Raw genomic sequence first — 17,637 nt, 5'->3', positions numbered from 1 at the left:
TCCCTTCCCAAGGATGAAACCATGACACCGTGGTAATCTACTAACCACATTCCATTCATCTAGACATCAGGATTTGCACTGTTTACACACATGAGAAATGTTTGGACTAGTCTGCAGATAGCTCCCTCCATTTCATCCTTAGGTCACCTACTTAGTAATACTAACACTGACATAATGAGCCAAGGCTCTGACTGGTTTATGGGCCCGAATTATGATGGATTCTTTGGTCTTGTTATCCTTTTCCATTAGCAACTGGCAAGGCATGAGTAGCCGCTTCCTCCTTGATTTTGGATGTGAACTTTGAAACCTGCTTGACATGGGTCAGACACTCTGCCTGTGCAAACTCTGGAGAGAGTTGGACTTTGCTTGCTGAGCAACTTTGGAATAGTAACATCTTGCAATTTGTATTCTTGTTTTGAACCAATGTCTCACTGTATAGTTTGTCTCTTAGCTGTTTTGATTCATTACTTACTCTCGTTTGAAATATTCTTGCACACTTTTAATAACTCTATTTTTAATTAAATTTGTGGTCTTTTGTGTTCAAGTGGCTTCAATCCTAATTCCAATTCCTAGGCCAAGTGCTCACCCTATCAGGTTAATTGTGGACACTCATTTCTGTATGTATCCAACCTTGCAGGGCTGACTTTGTTTAGTGCTGGGAAGATGAGAGGCTTGTCTCTTAGCTTCTGATTGCTGGGATTGTAAAAGGGGCTTATGGCAGTTTACCAGAATGGTGTGTGAAGATTCACATTGCCAGGATTTTGTAATTTTGTGTTCTTGAACTAAGTGTTTGTGACACTACCATGTTTGTTAGCAAGGAGAGGAGTCAGCCAGTTTAAGGAATCCTGTTGATAAGCACTGGTCCTCATGAACATTTGACCAGTGCTTCTGAAGAGGGACCAGCTCAGTTACCTGCCACTGCTGTTAATAGGCAGATGCCCTGTTCTGGAAGGGGGTGGTGCATTTTACATATTCCGGAATCAGACTGAAGCACTGCCATAGACAAGTGTAATGCTGGCCTTGCTAGAGGATATTACACTATAGAGCCATTGCCAATCTGAGCAGATGGGGGCGGGGAGAAGCTTGCAACGCCCAGCCGTTTCATGTTTTCCTAGGCTCAGAGCATTTTATATTTTTAGTTTGTGCTGTGATCCTCGTGCTTTTTCTTGATGTTTTATTTTTAAAATTGCATAGCCAAATTCAACTACTTCCCCACTTCTCCATTTTAAAACAAAATCACAAGAGTATGTTTGTATTTTAAGGCAAAGAAATATATTTAATTGTGTTTATTTGTATCCTTTATACAGTTCATAGCTTTACTACCTGGCATTTACATTTTATGACACGCATGGCTTGGCCCCACAAAGTCTCATTTGTGTCAGATCTGGCCCTCATAACAAATTAGTTTGACACCCCTGGCCTATAGACAAAAACATTATTTACAATATGATACTGGTTTTATTTTATTTCAGTTTAAAAATCACATGAATTCATGACGATTCATTTAAAATGATCTAGATACAACTTTAACCCAGTCCTCTCTGTGCATTCCAAACTCCCAGTGCTGTCTGGAGAATAGGAAAAGAGAACTGGAAGCACAGGCGACAGGGAAATGGAACATAAGATGCAGATATTGTTTAATTACTTATGGAAGAAGCAAATGATATGGCATAGGAAGGAGAGAGAATGCTAAATGGAAGTTATATGGAAGAAAGAACTCCAACTGTACTCTCTATCCCTGGTATAAATTTTTCCCCTAGATTGCAACTACAGTTATTTTCTCAGGCTACTGCAGGCTGCAACTGAAACCAAGACTGCAGTGCAGTTAAAAACTTTTTTCAGGAGTAACCCCTGAATCTATTGGAATAATAGATTTTTGGAGGGTACATGCAAGAGAGTGGAAAATGACAATATTCCTGGGAATATAAAAGAGAAAAATTTGCTTTCATTTGCACTGCATGTAGCACTAGGAGCTGCAGAAAAGCATTTTGCAATACTAGAATCAGACTATGATGATACTGTCCCTTTTTCTGAACTGTAAGTACAGTTTAATGAGATATATCAGTACAGCTTAGAACCCTTCAGGATATCTAAATCATTTGCATGTTCTGGCTATGCATTTTCTGGAAGAAAAACATAAGAGGAAGAGCTTAATTTGTATGTACAGTAGCAATTCTTCAGAGGATGCTGGCGTGTAGCACAATTTACTGTTAAAGGGAAAAAAAGTAATTAAGCCAACTGGTGTCTATTATGTAGAGCTTCTTTATGCTGAGATGTTTGGAGAATTTTTTTAATAAACAGGGAAGAAAATGTAAACATGAAAAGGGAAGATGGGCAATGTCCACTTTAAACAAGAGGTCTGCAGTAGAATACACTAACACTTGGTGGACCAGAAAAGTTGGATCAGCAACTGCCAATGGGGATCACGTCTCTGCCCCCTTTATTCAATCTCCAACTTTTTTTTTCCTGGTGGGCAGCCATGTTGGTCTGAAGCAGTAGAACAAAGCAAAAGTCAAGTTGCATTTTTAAGACCAACAGAGTTTTGTTCAGAATGTAAGCTTTCATGTGCTCTAAGCACACTTCATTAGACGATAGTATGGAATGGTAAGCAGTCCTAAATATAGAGAAAGTGGGCAGGGAGTTAATATGCAGAGTCATGGAAATGTTTTTTAGCACTGGGGTCCCCAACCCCCAGTCTGTGGACCAGTACCAGTCCGTGGCCTGTTAGCAACCAGGCCATGAGTTGTATCATTATTTAATTCTATATTACAATGTAGTAATAACAATAATAATAATAATAATAATACACTGGATTTATATCCTGCCCTCCACTCCAAATCTCAGTGGCTCACAATCTTCTTTATCTTCCTCCCCCACACCCTCTGAGGTAGGTGGGGCTTAGAGGGATCTCACAGCAGCTGCTATTTCAAGAACAACTCTGTGAGAGTTATGGCTGACCCAAGGCCATTCCAGCAGGTGCAAGTGGAGGCGTGGGGAATCAAACCCAGTTCTCCCAGATAAGCGTCCACACACTTAACCACCACACAAAAATAAAGTCCACAATTGTATCATCCCGAAACCACTGTGCACCCCCCCACCCCCGTCCATAGATAAATTGTCTTCCATAAAACCGGTCCCTGGTGCCAAAAAAGGTTGGAGACTGCTGTTTTAGCAAATTAAAAGAACCAAAAGTTGGGGTCTGGTGTTTGTTAGTTAGCGTTAACTGGGCTGAAACAACAATGAAAGGTAATATAAAACAGAATGATGTCCATGTACTAAACCCATTAGTTATCCTGGGTGTGAAGTGTAATAAATGAGAGTTTGTTGTCCCAATATTCCAAGAAGCAAGCAGGCACCAGCAACTACACATGGAGCATCATTGTGCTGGAGAATAAGCCTCGCTTCTCTCGATAGTAGCTACTTTAGAGTAAACATTTGTGGGACAGTATTGCAAATATGTTTAAAGGTGCTATAAGAAATTTTTATTATTTTCACAGCAACAGACTCAACACGACTACTACTCTGAAAGTAATCGATTGTATGGATTTTAATAACCTTGTTTGGCATTAATATTTACTTTATACCACTATGTGTGTGCGTGCCCACACACTTTGTTGATGTAGGTGTCAAACGGACAGGCTCTTCGTGAAGAAGAGAAAGATTATTACCGTTTCATCAGAATTTGAAGGACTTTGCTCAGTTACACAGGCGACTTTCCTTGGGCTGAGAAGAAAAAAAATCAACAAAATTAAATTACATCTTCATCATTTACAGAGCCATTCACTCTTTAGCTTCAGCTACTGCCACCACCCCTTTTCTCGACTTTGAAGGGAGAAAATGTCAGACATCAAAGTTTGGTGTCGCTTTTCGTTCCTTCTCCTGCTGCGTCGAATGCGGCTTGGTCCTGCCTGAGAAGCACAACTTCCGCCCCAGAGCTCAAATAAGGTCGGAAGCGGTTACCCATTTCCGGGTGTGGCTTCAAGGCGATAGGTGGGTGGAGCTGCCCGTTTCCCGGGCAAGGGCTCTTTTGGTGTTCTCGCGATAGCTCTTCCTCTTCCTTAGGCCGGCGCTGCAAGAGGTAGGTGCCATCCATTGGGGCCCGGCTTGGAGGGTGGCGGGGTTTTTCCGTCGCGGCTCCGGTAATATTGTGCTGAGTTGAGGGGAGCTCGGCTGTCTGAGCGGTCTGCCTCGGGATACGCCCGATTCGCCGCCCTTCAGCCCCCGATGGCTGACCTGCGCCGGGGATTGAGCCGGATCCTGCGCTGGCTGGCGCTGGGAGAGGGGCGGCTTTGGGAAGGCCTCACCGCCGGCGCGGGGGGAGCAGGACGGCGTTCTTGGCCTGCCTGAGCTATGGAGGCTGCAGGGGGCTTCCCAAGGTGTTGCTCGCGAAGCTCTGACTGTGACTCTGGCTGCATGGGCTCCTCTGCTGAAACGACCACGGAGGCTGGGGCTGGCCCCCCTTAAGCGCCCTTTTAGCAGGCAGCTGACAAGGCAAGAATAGCTTTCTTAGCTGAGCATCTGAAAAAAAGATGAAGGCCGGTCAGTCAGTCCCTTCCCAGCGGCTTCCCCTTTTCTTCTCTGGCGGCAGCAATAACACATGGTCGGCAAAACTGATAGCTCTGGCATGCCGCCTGGAGAGGAGGGTGTGCGGATGCGCAGCTTGTAGTGTTTCCAGGTTAGGTGGGGATCACATGCTGTGTCGGGATTGGCCATACCGCAGTTGTTCGATCAACAGTTTATTACAATCCAAGACAAGAAGTCAGGATCATTACAGCAGTTATTAGAGCTTTAGGGGGGCTTGAGAGTGGTTTTAGTTGTGCTATTCTTGTCTTTTTTGTCTCTCAATGTGCTCACAGTAGTGTACATAGTTATCCATTAGTTCATTTTATCCTGTTGAGGTGAGCTAGGCTGAGGGAGAGAATAACTGGGTAGTTCACCTAGTGAGTTTCATGGCAAGTAAGGATTTGAATCCAGCACTTCCTCGGTAGAGCACTACACTTCACTGATATTTGACCTGCGGTGCCTCATATTATGGGGCTCCTCAGAAGCTGAAATGCAGCATCTGAGAGTTCATCACTGCTCAGCTATGTCGTGTGCTGTGTGACTACTTGTCTGGAGTGTCCTGGGGGGTGGTAATCTCTGTTGTGTTTACGTACAGCAACACTTCTTGTATTCATATTAAACTTTTCACTTGATAGTCTTAGCAGCTGTGGCAGCAAATTTGTGAAGTGGATGTTACAAGGAGGGTAGTGTGTGTGGAAGGCTGAAGCCACAGTAAATGGTGTTTCTCCTGAGGCAACCCAGTGAACTCACATATCAGTTGCAAGTAGAACCAGGGCTTCTTGCTAGTGTTGTGTGCTCACAACCTCTAGGCTTTTTCTTGCGTGTAGCTTAACTGCTGATAGTGGCTTTATTTGCCATTTATTGCTCCAATAATGTTCAAGTCAGCAAAGCTGCAATGTAGCAAGACAGTTGTCTGACTTACAGACTTGGGATTCTGCTTGCATATCATCAAGGACCTCAGTCATTTGCTTTGTTTATTGGAAGGAGGAAATTGTTCTTAACATCAATCTCTGAAGCATTGCTTTTGTTTTGGAATATAGAACGGCCATGTTCAGTTCCAGTGCGAAGATTGTGAAGCCCAATGGCGAAAAGCCAGATGAATTTGAGTCTGGCATCTCCCAGGTAAATGCTGTGTTTTGGTAGGAGCATTAACTATATTCCTTGCAAAACATCGGGATCGAAGTCTTTTGGACCCAGTGAGGAGGAACTCATTCAACTTCATGTTGATGCTGTGATGTAGATTAACGCTTAAGTACTTTGATGCTGTGGTAAAAATCAAGCTGCTGTGTGAGATGGATGGAGGCATCATCCTAATGGTTTAGGAATTACTACCAAAATGCATTAGAACAGGGGTGTCAAACTCATTTGTTATGAGGGCCAGATCTGATATAAATGAGACCTTGTTGGGCCAGGCCATGTGTATCATAAAATATAATGCCAGGTAGCATTTATAAAGGACACAGACAAATATAATTAAAGATTAAAAAAAAACTTAAATGCTTAAAAGAGTAGTATTCTTGCAATATTTTGTTTATTTAACAGTCTCTGATAACTGACACCTCTTGCTTTAAATTATTGCATCAAAATCTGGAGACAAGATATGTTTTAGCAAGCTTGAGTATGCTGTTCAGGTGTGTGTGTGAGATGCAAACCTACTTTTGATTTATCGATAGTCATTACAGAAATCTCATGGTCAGTGCTTCAAGCCTAAGACCCGGGGGGGGACATGAAATGGCTGGGCATTGCGAGCTTTTGTACATAAGTTGCTTCATAGGCTGGTCAGCCAGTGGAGAAAATAGAGGCTTTGCTCTGTAGCTAAACTGAGCAAGCCTGGCAAAACAAGCTGTGAGGCAGAAAGAAAGCAAGAGAGCGAGAAGGAAGCAGATGACAGTGTGGTGCTCCTGGGCTTGATAAGAGCCCTCCAGGGGCCTGATCTGGCTCTTGAGCTGCGCATTTGACACCCCTGCATTAGAACTTACTTTATCAAGAATGGAAATTCTAAAGTGAGGTTGGAACTACTGTCTTTGACCGTTTTGCTGTAATGATGTTTTGTAAGGGTGCTGGACCTGCACTTGTCGAAATAACACTGTTTAGTGACTTTTCTTGGGGTTACAAGCAAGTATCAGTTGTTTTCAGACTTAGTTTATTTATTATTATTATTAACATATGCTTTCTTGTTTCCTTCAAGGCTCTTCTGGAGTTGGAGATGAACTCTGACTTAAAGGCTCAGCTAAGAGAATTGAACATCACCGCTGCAAAGGTAGCTTAAAATCATGCTTCCTGCTCATGCAGTTGTGTTCATAATGTATATGTTGTATGCCCTTAAGTGATGTTCAGTGTTTCATATGGTACGGCATATTCAAGTATATCTTAAATCGAATAGGTTTCTTCCCTGAAATCGGGTCAGCCTGTTTCTTCTGGCTGATGCTTCAGAACAGACCCAATGTGGGCATCCAGCAAGATGGCTCTTGCATGGCTCTGCCCAAGTGGCATATGGGAGCGTAGCTCTGTTAGGGTCGATAACGTATGGTCCCGTTCCACAACATTGGAGAAAAAGTTTTTTCCTCTCTGGCTGTCATAGCTGCTGAGGGAGGCGTCCTGTATATTCCTACAACTTCTCAGTGCTTGCGGTTGCTGAGGAGACAAACCATGCAGGACACATCTCTACAAAATGCACTCCATGCATAAGGGCCAGCCATCCCAGAAAAAGGATATGTGGTAATGATATTTGATCTTTGAATGCATCATGTTGACATCAAAAATACTTCTATAGAAGGCAGTTGTTGCAGTTTGTAAAATTGTAACACTGGATTTATATCCATACTCTGCCACATGTGCCAATAAGGAACCCTAACACATTAATGGAGGTTTAGCTCTGTGTATGCTTTTTTATCCAGGTGAGGCACCTAGAATATGGCTAGCCTCAAAGTAAGGCATGAGATTAAGAGTTTCTCAGGCAAGTACTAATTTTTTTTTTGCCTGCTGCCATTTATTGGATGTGTGACTACCATGTGACATCGTATCTTTTCTTGAGTGAGGAATGCTAGCAATGCACTGGTAGCACACAAATTATCTTCCTAAAAACCAAGCTGTGAAATGGAATTGAAAAACTTTGTAGACAGCAAGATGTCTTCTAATATTAAATTCAGAAGTTACAAATTTCAGAATAAAAACAGTATTGGATGGATTTCTTAAATGTCCTGTGATTTCCATTCACTCAGCTGGTGTTAAATAGCATTGGGGTAGCTGGCTAAGTGTATATTAGTTTGACTCATTCTTGGTGGTTATAAATGCCTGTGTAAACGTCAGATATACATGAATAGTAGCATAGTTTAAAAAGCATGGTCAAAGTTAATAAATCTGATATTATGTTCAAGGACATGTTTATCCTTGAACATGCAGCTTTTTTGTGTTTGATCAGTGTTAGGGTACTAGTAAGGAACAAGGTTGTTGCTGGAATTTGAGGCTTTAATCAAGATCTTTTTCTGCTTTGTGGCTACTGAGATGTAAATATGAACTTTATTTTAAAATGCAGGATGGATTCACTCCTAGTTAATTCAAAAGAGGTGTCTGTTCTTACTTAGGAAATTGAAGTGGGTGGCGGTAAAAAAGCAATCATCATATTTGTACCAGTCCCTCAGCTGAAATCTTTCCAGAAGATTCAGGTGCGGCTAGTTCGTGAACTGGAGAAAAAATTCAGCGGAAAGCACGTGGTGTTCATTGCTCAGGTATGTGGAAGCTTGTTGTAATCTTCAAAAAAACCCCACTCTTGTTAGGAAAACAAAAAGGGTTTGGGGAAGTATAACAATTTTTCTTTGCTTGTGAATTTTACACTAAGCTTTAGCTGTAGGCTACATTCACATATATCTGTTTTGTTGAACTCTTAACTTGCTGTTAACTGTGTGAAGCATAGTATCGTGTTGGAACTGTGCTGTGTGATACCAAATAACATACCAATCTGTTACTTGTGCTGATGGGCTGCCTTATTCTCTTCCTTTATAGAGAAGAATTTTGCCAAAACCAACAAGAAAAAGCCGCACAAAAAACAAGCAAAAACGCCCCAGGAGGTAATCTGTTAACCTTTATGCTCTGAGTTGGTTCCAGAGGCAGTGCTGAAGTACATGTGGTGTTGAAGTTGTATTTTGATAGCTAATCCTTCCTCGTTGCTAAAATGGCTATACAGTTAGAGCACGAAGATGCAGGGAAGAAGTTTACTGGCTATAATACTCATTTAATATAATACAATTGCTGCTATTTGCGAAATCTTTGAGAGAGGTTTTACCTGTAGTAAACAGTAATAGGGTTAGTAATATGATCTTCCTTTGTATAAAGCAGCTTCATACATTCCTGAGGCTGCTTTGTTTGTTTGAGGTATGCCAGTGCAGATGGTGAACTAGTTCAGTTAATTTGACAGATTCTGTTGCTCTTGATCAACAGCAGTCATTTCTCCACATGTTTTTTGACAGTGATGTTCCTCATAATGCTCACTTCCCTTCTGCTGTGTTTTACCTTGAATTGTGTCTCCTGTGATTTATCATTTAAAGTTGGTTGCTGCAAGGAACTTGTTGCTTGATAGTACCTTTCTGTTGTTTGTATTATCTAATTAGTTATATTTAACTTGGTATGCATACTAGAAACAGCAGATTTAAAGTTTTTGCTGTCAGGAATCCAGAGATAACTTCAACCTAATGGATGCTTAGAGCAGACACTATATTACATCTGTGCTCCCAGAACCCATCCAGACTAGGGGTGTGCCATTTTGTAAATTTGGTATTTTTTGGCTCAAGTATTTCCAAAAAATCCCACTACCAGTATGGTATTTGGATGCAGGATTTTCCAGAAATCCCAATCTTGGGGTGGTCCTGAGAAGAAAAATATCAGATTAAGAAAAAAAAGGCAACTCGGTCTTGGGGCTGGCTTGGCTTCTCTCCTAACCTGGTTTAAACTGTGCTATGGGAGAATCTGTAGGATCTGCATGCCGCAGGGAGATTGTTCCCCTAGACACACAGATCCTGGCTGTGGGATGGCTTCTCCTTCAGTGTGATTCAAACTGTGCTGCAGAAGGAAGGAGCCAGACCCAGGACCTGTGTGCCTCAGGGAGATTGCTCCCTGGGGCTTGTAGATCCTGGCTGGGACAGCTTCTCCTGCAGCTTGGTTTAAACCACGCTGCAGAAGGAGCCAGACACAAGCCGAGCTGGCATGACAGTCTGCTCCCCCCAACATGGCCAGTCTTGATTCTTGGGCTGTCTTCTGCAGTCCCTTTTAACATCTTTAAATTTTGTGTTTTTTGGTTTGGGTCTGTTAGACTTGAACTTTAAAGGGACTGCAGTAGAAGCCCAATTAACAGCTGAGAGGTGGGAGCAATTTGCTCATACCTCTCCTCTGTTTTTGATCTATAGTTAATTCCCAAATATATCCAGGATATTTTTTTTGGGGGGGGTCCCCCCCCCAGTTTCCCCCAGAAAACTTGGATACATTTGGGATACCAAAATATATCGAAAAATAAAATAAAATACATTTGGGGTGTATTTGGGTAGACCCAAATGCACATCCCTCATCCAGCCATGATCTGAGCTGGTCATTAGTGCGAGGCTGTCCCATCTCTTAACCTGTAAAAAACATGGGTGGGGGAGGAACTCGAGTAGCTTCGAGTATTTATGTATACTTGGGATGCTAGTGGGCCTGTTGAAGTTCTGCCTGACTAATCTCTAGTTTGTGGGAAGTAAACTTTTCTCCTTTTTTTCCCTTGTGAGTGCGACTGGTCACTTCTGTGTTTGGCAAAAAGTAATTTTAATTGGAAGCTGAGTGTGTAGCCTTTTTGGTGTTTTGAGTCACCATAGGGCATCCCTGCAGTTTTAGAAAGCAGAAGTGAAAGGGATGGATGGTTCAGTCAATAACAGTTGCTAAAATTGGACACTGAGAGACAAAACCAATTTGCCAATTTGTGGGACACTGAGAGACAAAACCAACATGCCAATTTGTGGCATGTTGTCAGATGAGACTTTAAAATCTCACGATTCACAGGCTAGTTAAACCTACTACTTTGACCAATTGTTCCTGTTGGCTCAAGTAGAAACAAAAAAACCTAAGTTGGGTTGATGGACTGGCGTACCCTTATGCAGCTTCTTCTGCACAATTCTTGGAAATTGATTGTAGCATATTGTCTTGCTGCTGTGTTACTGAGCACTGCAACGACTGGCAGAATAAGGCTTTGCTTAAATGTACAGGGTGCCTGTGAATGTTTTTATTCACAACTATATAGCACCTGATCATTTCCTTAATAAGGTTTAAGTACCAAATTCAAACCGTATCCATGATGTGAGTCAATATGGTAGTTCAATGTCAACATTAACATGGAAGGAAGAGTTTAACCTGAAGCAAGCTGGGGCATAGTAAAAACACTTGAATTGTTCTTTTTAGCCGTACACTTACTGCAGTACATGATGCCATTCTCGAAGACCTGGTTTTCCCAAGTGAAATTGTGGGCAAGAGAATCCGCGTAAAACTGGATGGCAGCCGGCTCATAAAGGTCCACTTAGACAAAGCGCAGCAGAACAATGTTGAACACAAGGTAAGAAACCTTTTTGGGAAGCTCCCATTTTAAAGCAAATGATACAGATGAGATCTGTATGACAGTGGTGTTGGTTCTTTGAGGAGGCTGAGTTGAGGAATGATACTTGAAGAGCAGGGATTGAGTTTGGGTTGCTATAGTAGATTTGTGTTGGAATTGTTGGGTGCTCATCTTGGGGTCTCTTCGAGAGTTGTCTTTCTCAGCAACTTATATATCTGGAAATATATTAGCTGACACAGCTAATACATTTCAAAGCCATCATAGTAGTCTGGTTAGAGTGCTGATCTTGGATTTTGGAAGGTAGAGTTCAAACGCTCACACACAAAAAAGCAGTGATTATAGGCCTAGATGTGATGATAGGAGAGGAGCCATGTGCTGTGCCCTCAGTTTCTTAATCAGTGTTTGGAATAAAATACAATAACTTGGATTGGCAGATATATTGGGGTTGCCACAGGTAATTACTGCTTGTGGGTGTCTGTAATGCTGACATATCAGCACCAGTTCACAGCATGATTGCAGTTAAACACTGAGTACTTGAAACATGCTAAAATTGTTTAACAATTGCTAGGAATGCTGTGAAAGTATATTAACAACCAGTGCTTTTTGTGTTTTTTTTTTAAAAGGTGCCAGTATTCATGTGTAATATTGTAGCAGTTTTCTTCAAGTCCGCACTAAGCTGTTCCTGAGGGCCCATTAACCTCCAGGAACAACCTTTTGGAGGGCTCAGTAGGTTGCAGCAGAAGAGGGAAATTGCTGCTTCCTCTTAAGAAAGTACTTAGTTTTTCTTAATGGTGTGGTTGGATACCCAGTATTATCTTGTAATTCTAACAACAAGGCTGTAATGCAGATCGATATTATCTCTGGGGTGTAAACAGTGATGTGACACCGAGAAACTGTGGCTTGCCAAACTTAAGGTGACCTGTGACTTCAAGGGAGTTATGAGAGTGGATCTGGGGACACACTGATTTTTTTCCCCTACTTGCCTTTCTAAATGCACAATGTTGCTTATATGTTGATAAGCGGAACCCCTGATCCCAGACGAGGTTGATCTTCGTTTTTACAATGTGGAAATCAGCATTCATGTCTGCAGAGCGAGCTGTTCTCACATAGGCACAGGGACTGGTTAAATTAGCAACCCTATTTGCAAAAGGTACCTTGAGAAGGAATTCAGAAGTTTAACTTGAACATTAATCTTTTGCTTTAGGAGTAAAAAACCCCCCAAACTCACTTCTGCCCCACAAGGGGAGGAGGGATAGCAGATGATTGATTGCTACCTTCTCTTGGGCTCCCCACTGCTCTGGCTTATCGGACAGCAATGGTTCCTTGCCTGCCTGGGGCTGTGACAGTTCTTCCTGTCGCCTGGCCTGCCTTCCCCTGCCCAACTTTCTCCTCCCATGCTCTCACAAGAGAGGGAGGAAGCACAGGTGACCACCAGCTACTTTTCTGTTGCTGAATCTCCTCTGCCCCCCCCCCCTCCACTCTGGCCTGTTCTCCCATAAGCTCCTCCATTGTGTCTGTCGAGCCACCTGGCTCATTGGACTGGCCACCTGTCATCTGGCCTGCCCCCACTCCTTAAAGGAGGAAGGAAGAGAGGAGGCAATTCCCCATCCACCCAGCTTGCTGGGTGGTGCTAGCCAGGTCCCTTCTTTCCCACCTGACTCAGACACAGTGGCTTGGGGTGTGCCTAGGTTCATGCACACTTAGGCCATGTCTGCCACCCATGCCAGCTCAACTCATGATGCATTCGCCCTGGCTGTGGTGGCTCAGGACCCTGTGTGCCTGCTCTGGCGGCTCCATGCACACTTGCCACAACTTGCTCCCACCCCTCTTTCTCTGGCTAAGTGGGGTGGGCTGGTGCACAATTAGAACTTGGGAGAGCACTGAAAAAAATGTGCCAGTATTTAGTACTGGTGAGACTGGGACGCAAATAAGTCCTAGCTGCAACTCTTTTTTTATTACCACTTTTTGTTTGTGTGTTTGCCTTAAGGCATAGTGAAACACTTATTGGCCCTCATCTTAATCTCCTTAAAGCTGGTCCCCTTCTGATTGCGGGCTGCTCTGATGTATGTTCAAGGGTGCTGGGGAAAGATGACTTTGCATCATTAGGGTACAGAACTATATTCTCCAGTCTTCCTCTCCTGTTAATTGCAGTAAACTGTGTTCCAGTAGTGTTTTACTCAGTTAAGCACAAACTTAGATCCTTCTAGGCGCTTATGTAGAATGGGAAACAGTTCCCGTACACCTGCAAGCATGTGTTAAAAATGGATGAAGGGGCAAATCACCCTGTTTCCTTCTCTTCCATCGTCTTGAGGTTGGGTGCAGTAAATTGATTAACACATCCGGGTACTCAGACTGGGTAAAAGGAAAAATGTATCATTTACATTTAGCACAAGCATGAAATGCAGTTAAATTCCATAACGTTGCGCAGTAAGTTTGTCTTCAGATCTGAATGCTTATAGATATTGTCTTATATATCCTCATCATTTCTCAGGCTTGATGCATAGTTGCAGAAGAAGAAAATGATAATAAGTGTATAACAGGCTCCTGTTCCTTTTTTTTTGCAGGTAGAAACATTTTCTGGTGTCTACAAGAAGCTCACAGGCAAAGATGTTGTGTTTGAGTTTCCAGAATTCCAGCTTTAAAGTGCAAAGAAATGACTGAATAAACAGTTAATTGTTAAATCTCTTGAAAGGAATGTCTTTTATTAAAACATCTTGGAAGAGAGGGGTGTTAGCTGTAAGGTTTAGCTATGGAAACTAAAGGTCCCAAGTGACAGGTTTGCAGCTACTGGAGGTAGGTAACCATAAGGCTTCCGTTATTTGTATATTGTGCCACGTGCACTGGCAATTTAAGAACTTCCTGAAAAGTTGGATTTAAAAAACATATAAACTTGCAGCAGATCTGTGCCCTTGATTGTTACGTAATAGTCAAAGAACATCAAAAGTTTTCCTCCAAAAATAGTGGAAACATTTCTTAAGAATTGTAATGGTTGCTTCTCTGTCCTCGTAATACTTTTAAAAGTCTTTAAGCCTGAAAATGCAACTTCTGGCCTCTGTGTTGGATAAAGGAGCATGATGCCTTCAGGGCAGACAGTATGTTTAGCTGACTTACGTAGAGATGAGAATGTTGACAGTATCTTGATTAATGTCTACAGTTACCAGGATTAATCAAACAGTCTTTTGAAAATCCGCCATCAAGAGCTTTTCAAGTAGAGTGCTGGTATAGTTTTATGCACTGGTTTTACTGTTAACATAGTGAGAAGTGAATGGCATGACATTTTAGGAAGGAAGGAGCTACTTTCATGCATTGGGGTGGATGAAAGAAGGAGGTGAGCACGTCATTGTTTCCTGTTGAGTTTTTAATGTGCAAAATGCTTTACAACCATCTCTCTAGGTCAAGCTGAAATAACACACTTGGGCCAGTCACTTCACAATAATGTAAAAATCATTCTACAGCAAATTAGAGAAGTCACATGCTCCTGCTGTGGATAGGGATGGGAAACTACAACTGACCTGTAGGACAATGGGTTAGATTGAAAGGCTCCCTTGTACCAAATGAGTAAGTTTTGTCTGTCAGAGCCAGTCTCCTTGGGTAGCAGAAGACAGTTGCTGAATCCAACCATATGTAAAATATTTGTTTATAGTCCACTTTTTTCACTGAGACTCAAGGCAGATTAACAAACGATGATGATCTGAGGAAAGTGTTTTGTGATGGATTTTTATGTGCATGGATCCCGTGGAGTTTTATGTGTATGGTGAATGACCAAAATTTGGAGAATGTTGCAGATTAATTCTCCCTCTGAGTCGGAGGGCATCATGGGGTGTTCCCCACCTTCATGTCAGGGAGGCAGGACTAAAATCTGCTTCCTCTTCCTGTGGCACTGGAACACCATCGCTTCAGTTTCTTTCCTGCCTCGAGAGGGAAAGCAACTATTAGAGCTTAGCTCCATAGCTTCATTCTTTCCAGTATACTTTTATTCCTATTTCCTTCCTCTTCCAACCTTACTCAAACACTTACCTTTTTTCCTTAATTTCTTCCTTTGACCCACACTTATTATTCTGTTCCTTCCAGTCCAATACTTTGCTTCTAGAAAGGGGATGAGAGAACAGCACTACCGCGGCTTCTTTAAAACACCCACTAGCCGCATTATCGCAAAGGTGCGAATGGATCGCTTCAGGGACAACTTCCTGGAGGACACGCCTGCTCCTGGCTCTCAAGCTGAAGCCGTGGAGGAAGAAACCGGCACCGACATGTCTTCCCAGCTTGTTTCAGTTCCCGGCAACAGTTCCCGCAAAGGTGGCTCAGTTCACCGCGGGCAGAAGTGTTCAGCCTCTCCAACGGGCGCGACAGAGTCTCCCCCTTCACAGCGCATCGCTAATGGCAGCAGCCATTTTAGGGGCGATTTTTTGGCGCAAACAATGACTGATAGATGCCGTGAGTCCCAAACTGTGGCTGCAGCTCCTGTGGACAGCCCCCGGGCGGGAGACACGTCAAGAGGGCAATCCCTGTCAGGTCAAGCCTCCGTAAATGATGCAGAGCAGATTTCTGGTTTTATTTTCTTTCTAAAAGACCCTGATTAGGAATTAAAACACTTGGATTGGATTTCGTTATTTAATGACTGGAAATAGACGTCTAATGGTTCCATATGTTCTAGTTCAACATGTCTCCCTTTCTCCCCTACCACCTTGCTGGCTGCCTTTCTTCACTTCTCCTTTGTTTCATTATTATCGCTAGCACTGAGTGGATTTTGCTCAGTCAGAAGTCATCACATTATTTCACTTAGAGAGATCCACCTCTCCAGTTTAAACAGATGAAGGGGCAAAAAAGAATTCTAACAACACACATCTTGATTAGTGAAAAGGAGCAGGAGTCCAGTAGCACCTAACAATATGTGGCAGGGCATGAGCTTTCATGAGTCACCGCTCACTTCTTCAGATGCAAGTAGAATATGAGTCTATTGGTTCTTATAACCTGGAGATTGGAATGATTTCAGATGATAATAGCAGGTGTTGGTAATAAGAGAGGAAACGTAGGTCTTGGTTCAGTCCTGGAAGATGCATTGTCTAGAGCTTCATTATCAGTTGGAATTCAGCAGTCTCTAATCTCCCTTTGAAATTCCTTTGCTGACTCTTAGGTCAGCAGCAGAAAGTACTGGAAAGTTAAATGTTTTACTTTTTTAATGTTGTGGTTTCTAATGTCCCTTTATTCTTTGAATCCTCCTGGACCAAATTGAGACCTAGATTTCCTGTCTCATTACCAATGCTGGTATCTACACCCACTACCCCTCTGCATATCACACCTAATCCAATCAAGCCTGCTATTGTCATTCACCTGAAATTGCCATTTGGCATCTGAAATCATCTTTATAAAGTTTATATCTCCAGTACCTTGTATTACCGTATATTTTATAGCACATTATGGCCCAGTCCAACAAAGTGATATTTATGTCAGATCTAGCCCTCGAAATGAATGAGTTTCACACCTGTGCAATGGACTCTGAATTTCAGTTGGTTACAAGGCAAGCGCTGTTCCTTTATCCAAAAGTGGACACAAAAAACCAATGTTATGGGCTATGCTATATTCTTTCAAAGAACATCCTCCATTTTCTTAGGCAAAAGGGCTCTGAACTTCAGCTTGGATTCTGCTAATCATAATTATGAGGTTACTTGGTCTGTTTTTTCTTTTGGCTTTCCATACTTGGTGATCCAAGAACTTCAGATTTTGAGTATTTGAACTGGGAATGGAAAGATGCATGCAAGATGAATTTGTCCTTTTTCCCAGAACTGCAGCCAAAAGAAACTCTTCGATCCCAGCTGGCTGATGTGCTTTGAGATTTCTTTAGCGGGAACTACCAAGAGACATTTTCCCACTAAAACCTTTCTAATGTTATAAAGCAACAGTCTCTCAGGATGGCAGTCTCCCCTTCTGCAAAGTTTATTAATTTGAGGTCTCAGAATGTAGCATTGCTTGCCTAGAATATACATTGTTTAAAGTCAAACATAAAAAGTTCCTAGTGCCACTGTGGGAAGTTCTCTGCCCAAGTTTTAATGAGTCTGCTGGGAATGCTGCTGTTCTGGAGAGCCCTTGAGTCCATCACATAGTTGTCCATTGACCCTACCCTACCCTTACAAAATCTCTAGGCACAAAATCAAGAATCTGCTGGTAGTAATTGGATTCTTGGCCCAAAGCAGGTCCAAGTAATTTTATACTGAGATCCTGCTTTTTTGCTAGTTCCATCTCAGAAACCTTCAAATATGATACTCTTGTGTGCATGGCTTCAACCTGAAATTTAGTGTGGTGTGGCAAACTAAATTGCATACAAATGGCTGAAACAGATCAAATTTGATACTTAAAGATGTAATTAGTACATATACAAGTCCTCAAATTTGCCTCCTTTTCAGCTGCATTTCATGAGTTCAACAAGTGTGCCATGGAATGGAACCTACAAGTTCAACTGCCCCCAGAATTGTAGACTTACCAATATTTACTGATAACTTTGAGGA

The 17,637-nt window shown here is 42.4% G+C and overlaps 1 protein-coding gene and 1 non-coding gene across 2 annotated transcripts; both read left to right on the top strand.

The window, feature by feature from the left end:
• Positions 1-3,541: 3,541 nt before the first annotated feature.
• RPS7 (ribosomal protein S7) lies at positions 3,542-13,815 on the top strand. The gene is made up of 7 exons (XM_060234329.1): positions 3,542-4,078; positions 5,604-5,685; positions 6,752-6,823; positions 8,148-8,291; positions 8,566-8,630; positions 10,984-11,134; positions 13,699-13,815. Exons 2-7 carry the CDS (start codon positions 5,611-5,613, stop codon positions 13,774-13,776), a joined length of 585 nt encoding a protein of 194 aa, XP_060090312.1. The 5' UTR covers positions 3,542-4,078; positions 5,604-5,610; the 3' UTR covers positions 13,777-13,815.
• Positions 7,004-7,227, top strand: LOC132589339 (small nucleolar RNA SNORA73 family). Its single transcript, XR_009556582.1, has one exon. It is a non-coding gene; the product is annotated as a small nucleolar RNA SNORA73 family (small nucleolar RNA).
• Positions 13,816-17,637: the final 3,822 nt, after the last annotated feature.

Source organism: Heteronotia binoei, chromosome 1 (assembly GCF_032191835.1).
Source record: "Heteronotia binoei isolate CCM8104 ecotype False Entrance Well chromosome 1, APGP_CSIRO_Hbin_v1, whole genome shotgun sequence".
NCBI classification, from domain to species: domain Eukaryota; kingdom Metazoa; phylum Chordata; class Lepidosauria; order Squamata; family Gekkonidae; genus Heteronotia; species Heteronotia binoei.
This window is presented reverse-complemented; position numbering and strand designations above follow the sequence as displayed.

What these genes read in the sequence shown, in the direction of transcription:
- RPS7 (XM_060234329.1), top strand. Translation starts at nt 5,611, where the DNA reads ATGTTCAGTTCCAGTGCGAAGATTGTGAAGCCCAATGGCGAAAAGCCA. An exon ending in TGAACATCACCGCTGCAAAG is followed by an intron (nt 6,824 to 8,147) that starts GTAGCTTAAAAT and finishes GTTCTTACTTAG; the next exon opens with GAAATTGAAGTGGGTGGCGG. An exon ending in AAGCAAAAACGCCCCAGGAG is followed by an intron (nt 8,631 to 10,983) that starts GTAATCTGTTAA and finishes TGTTCTTTTTAG; the next exon opens with CCGTACACTTACTGCAGTAC.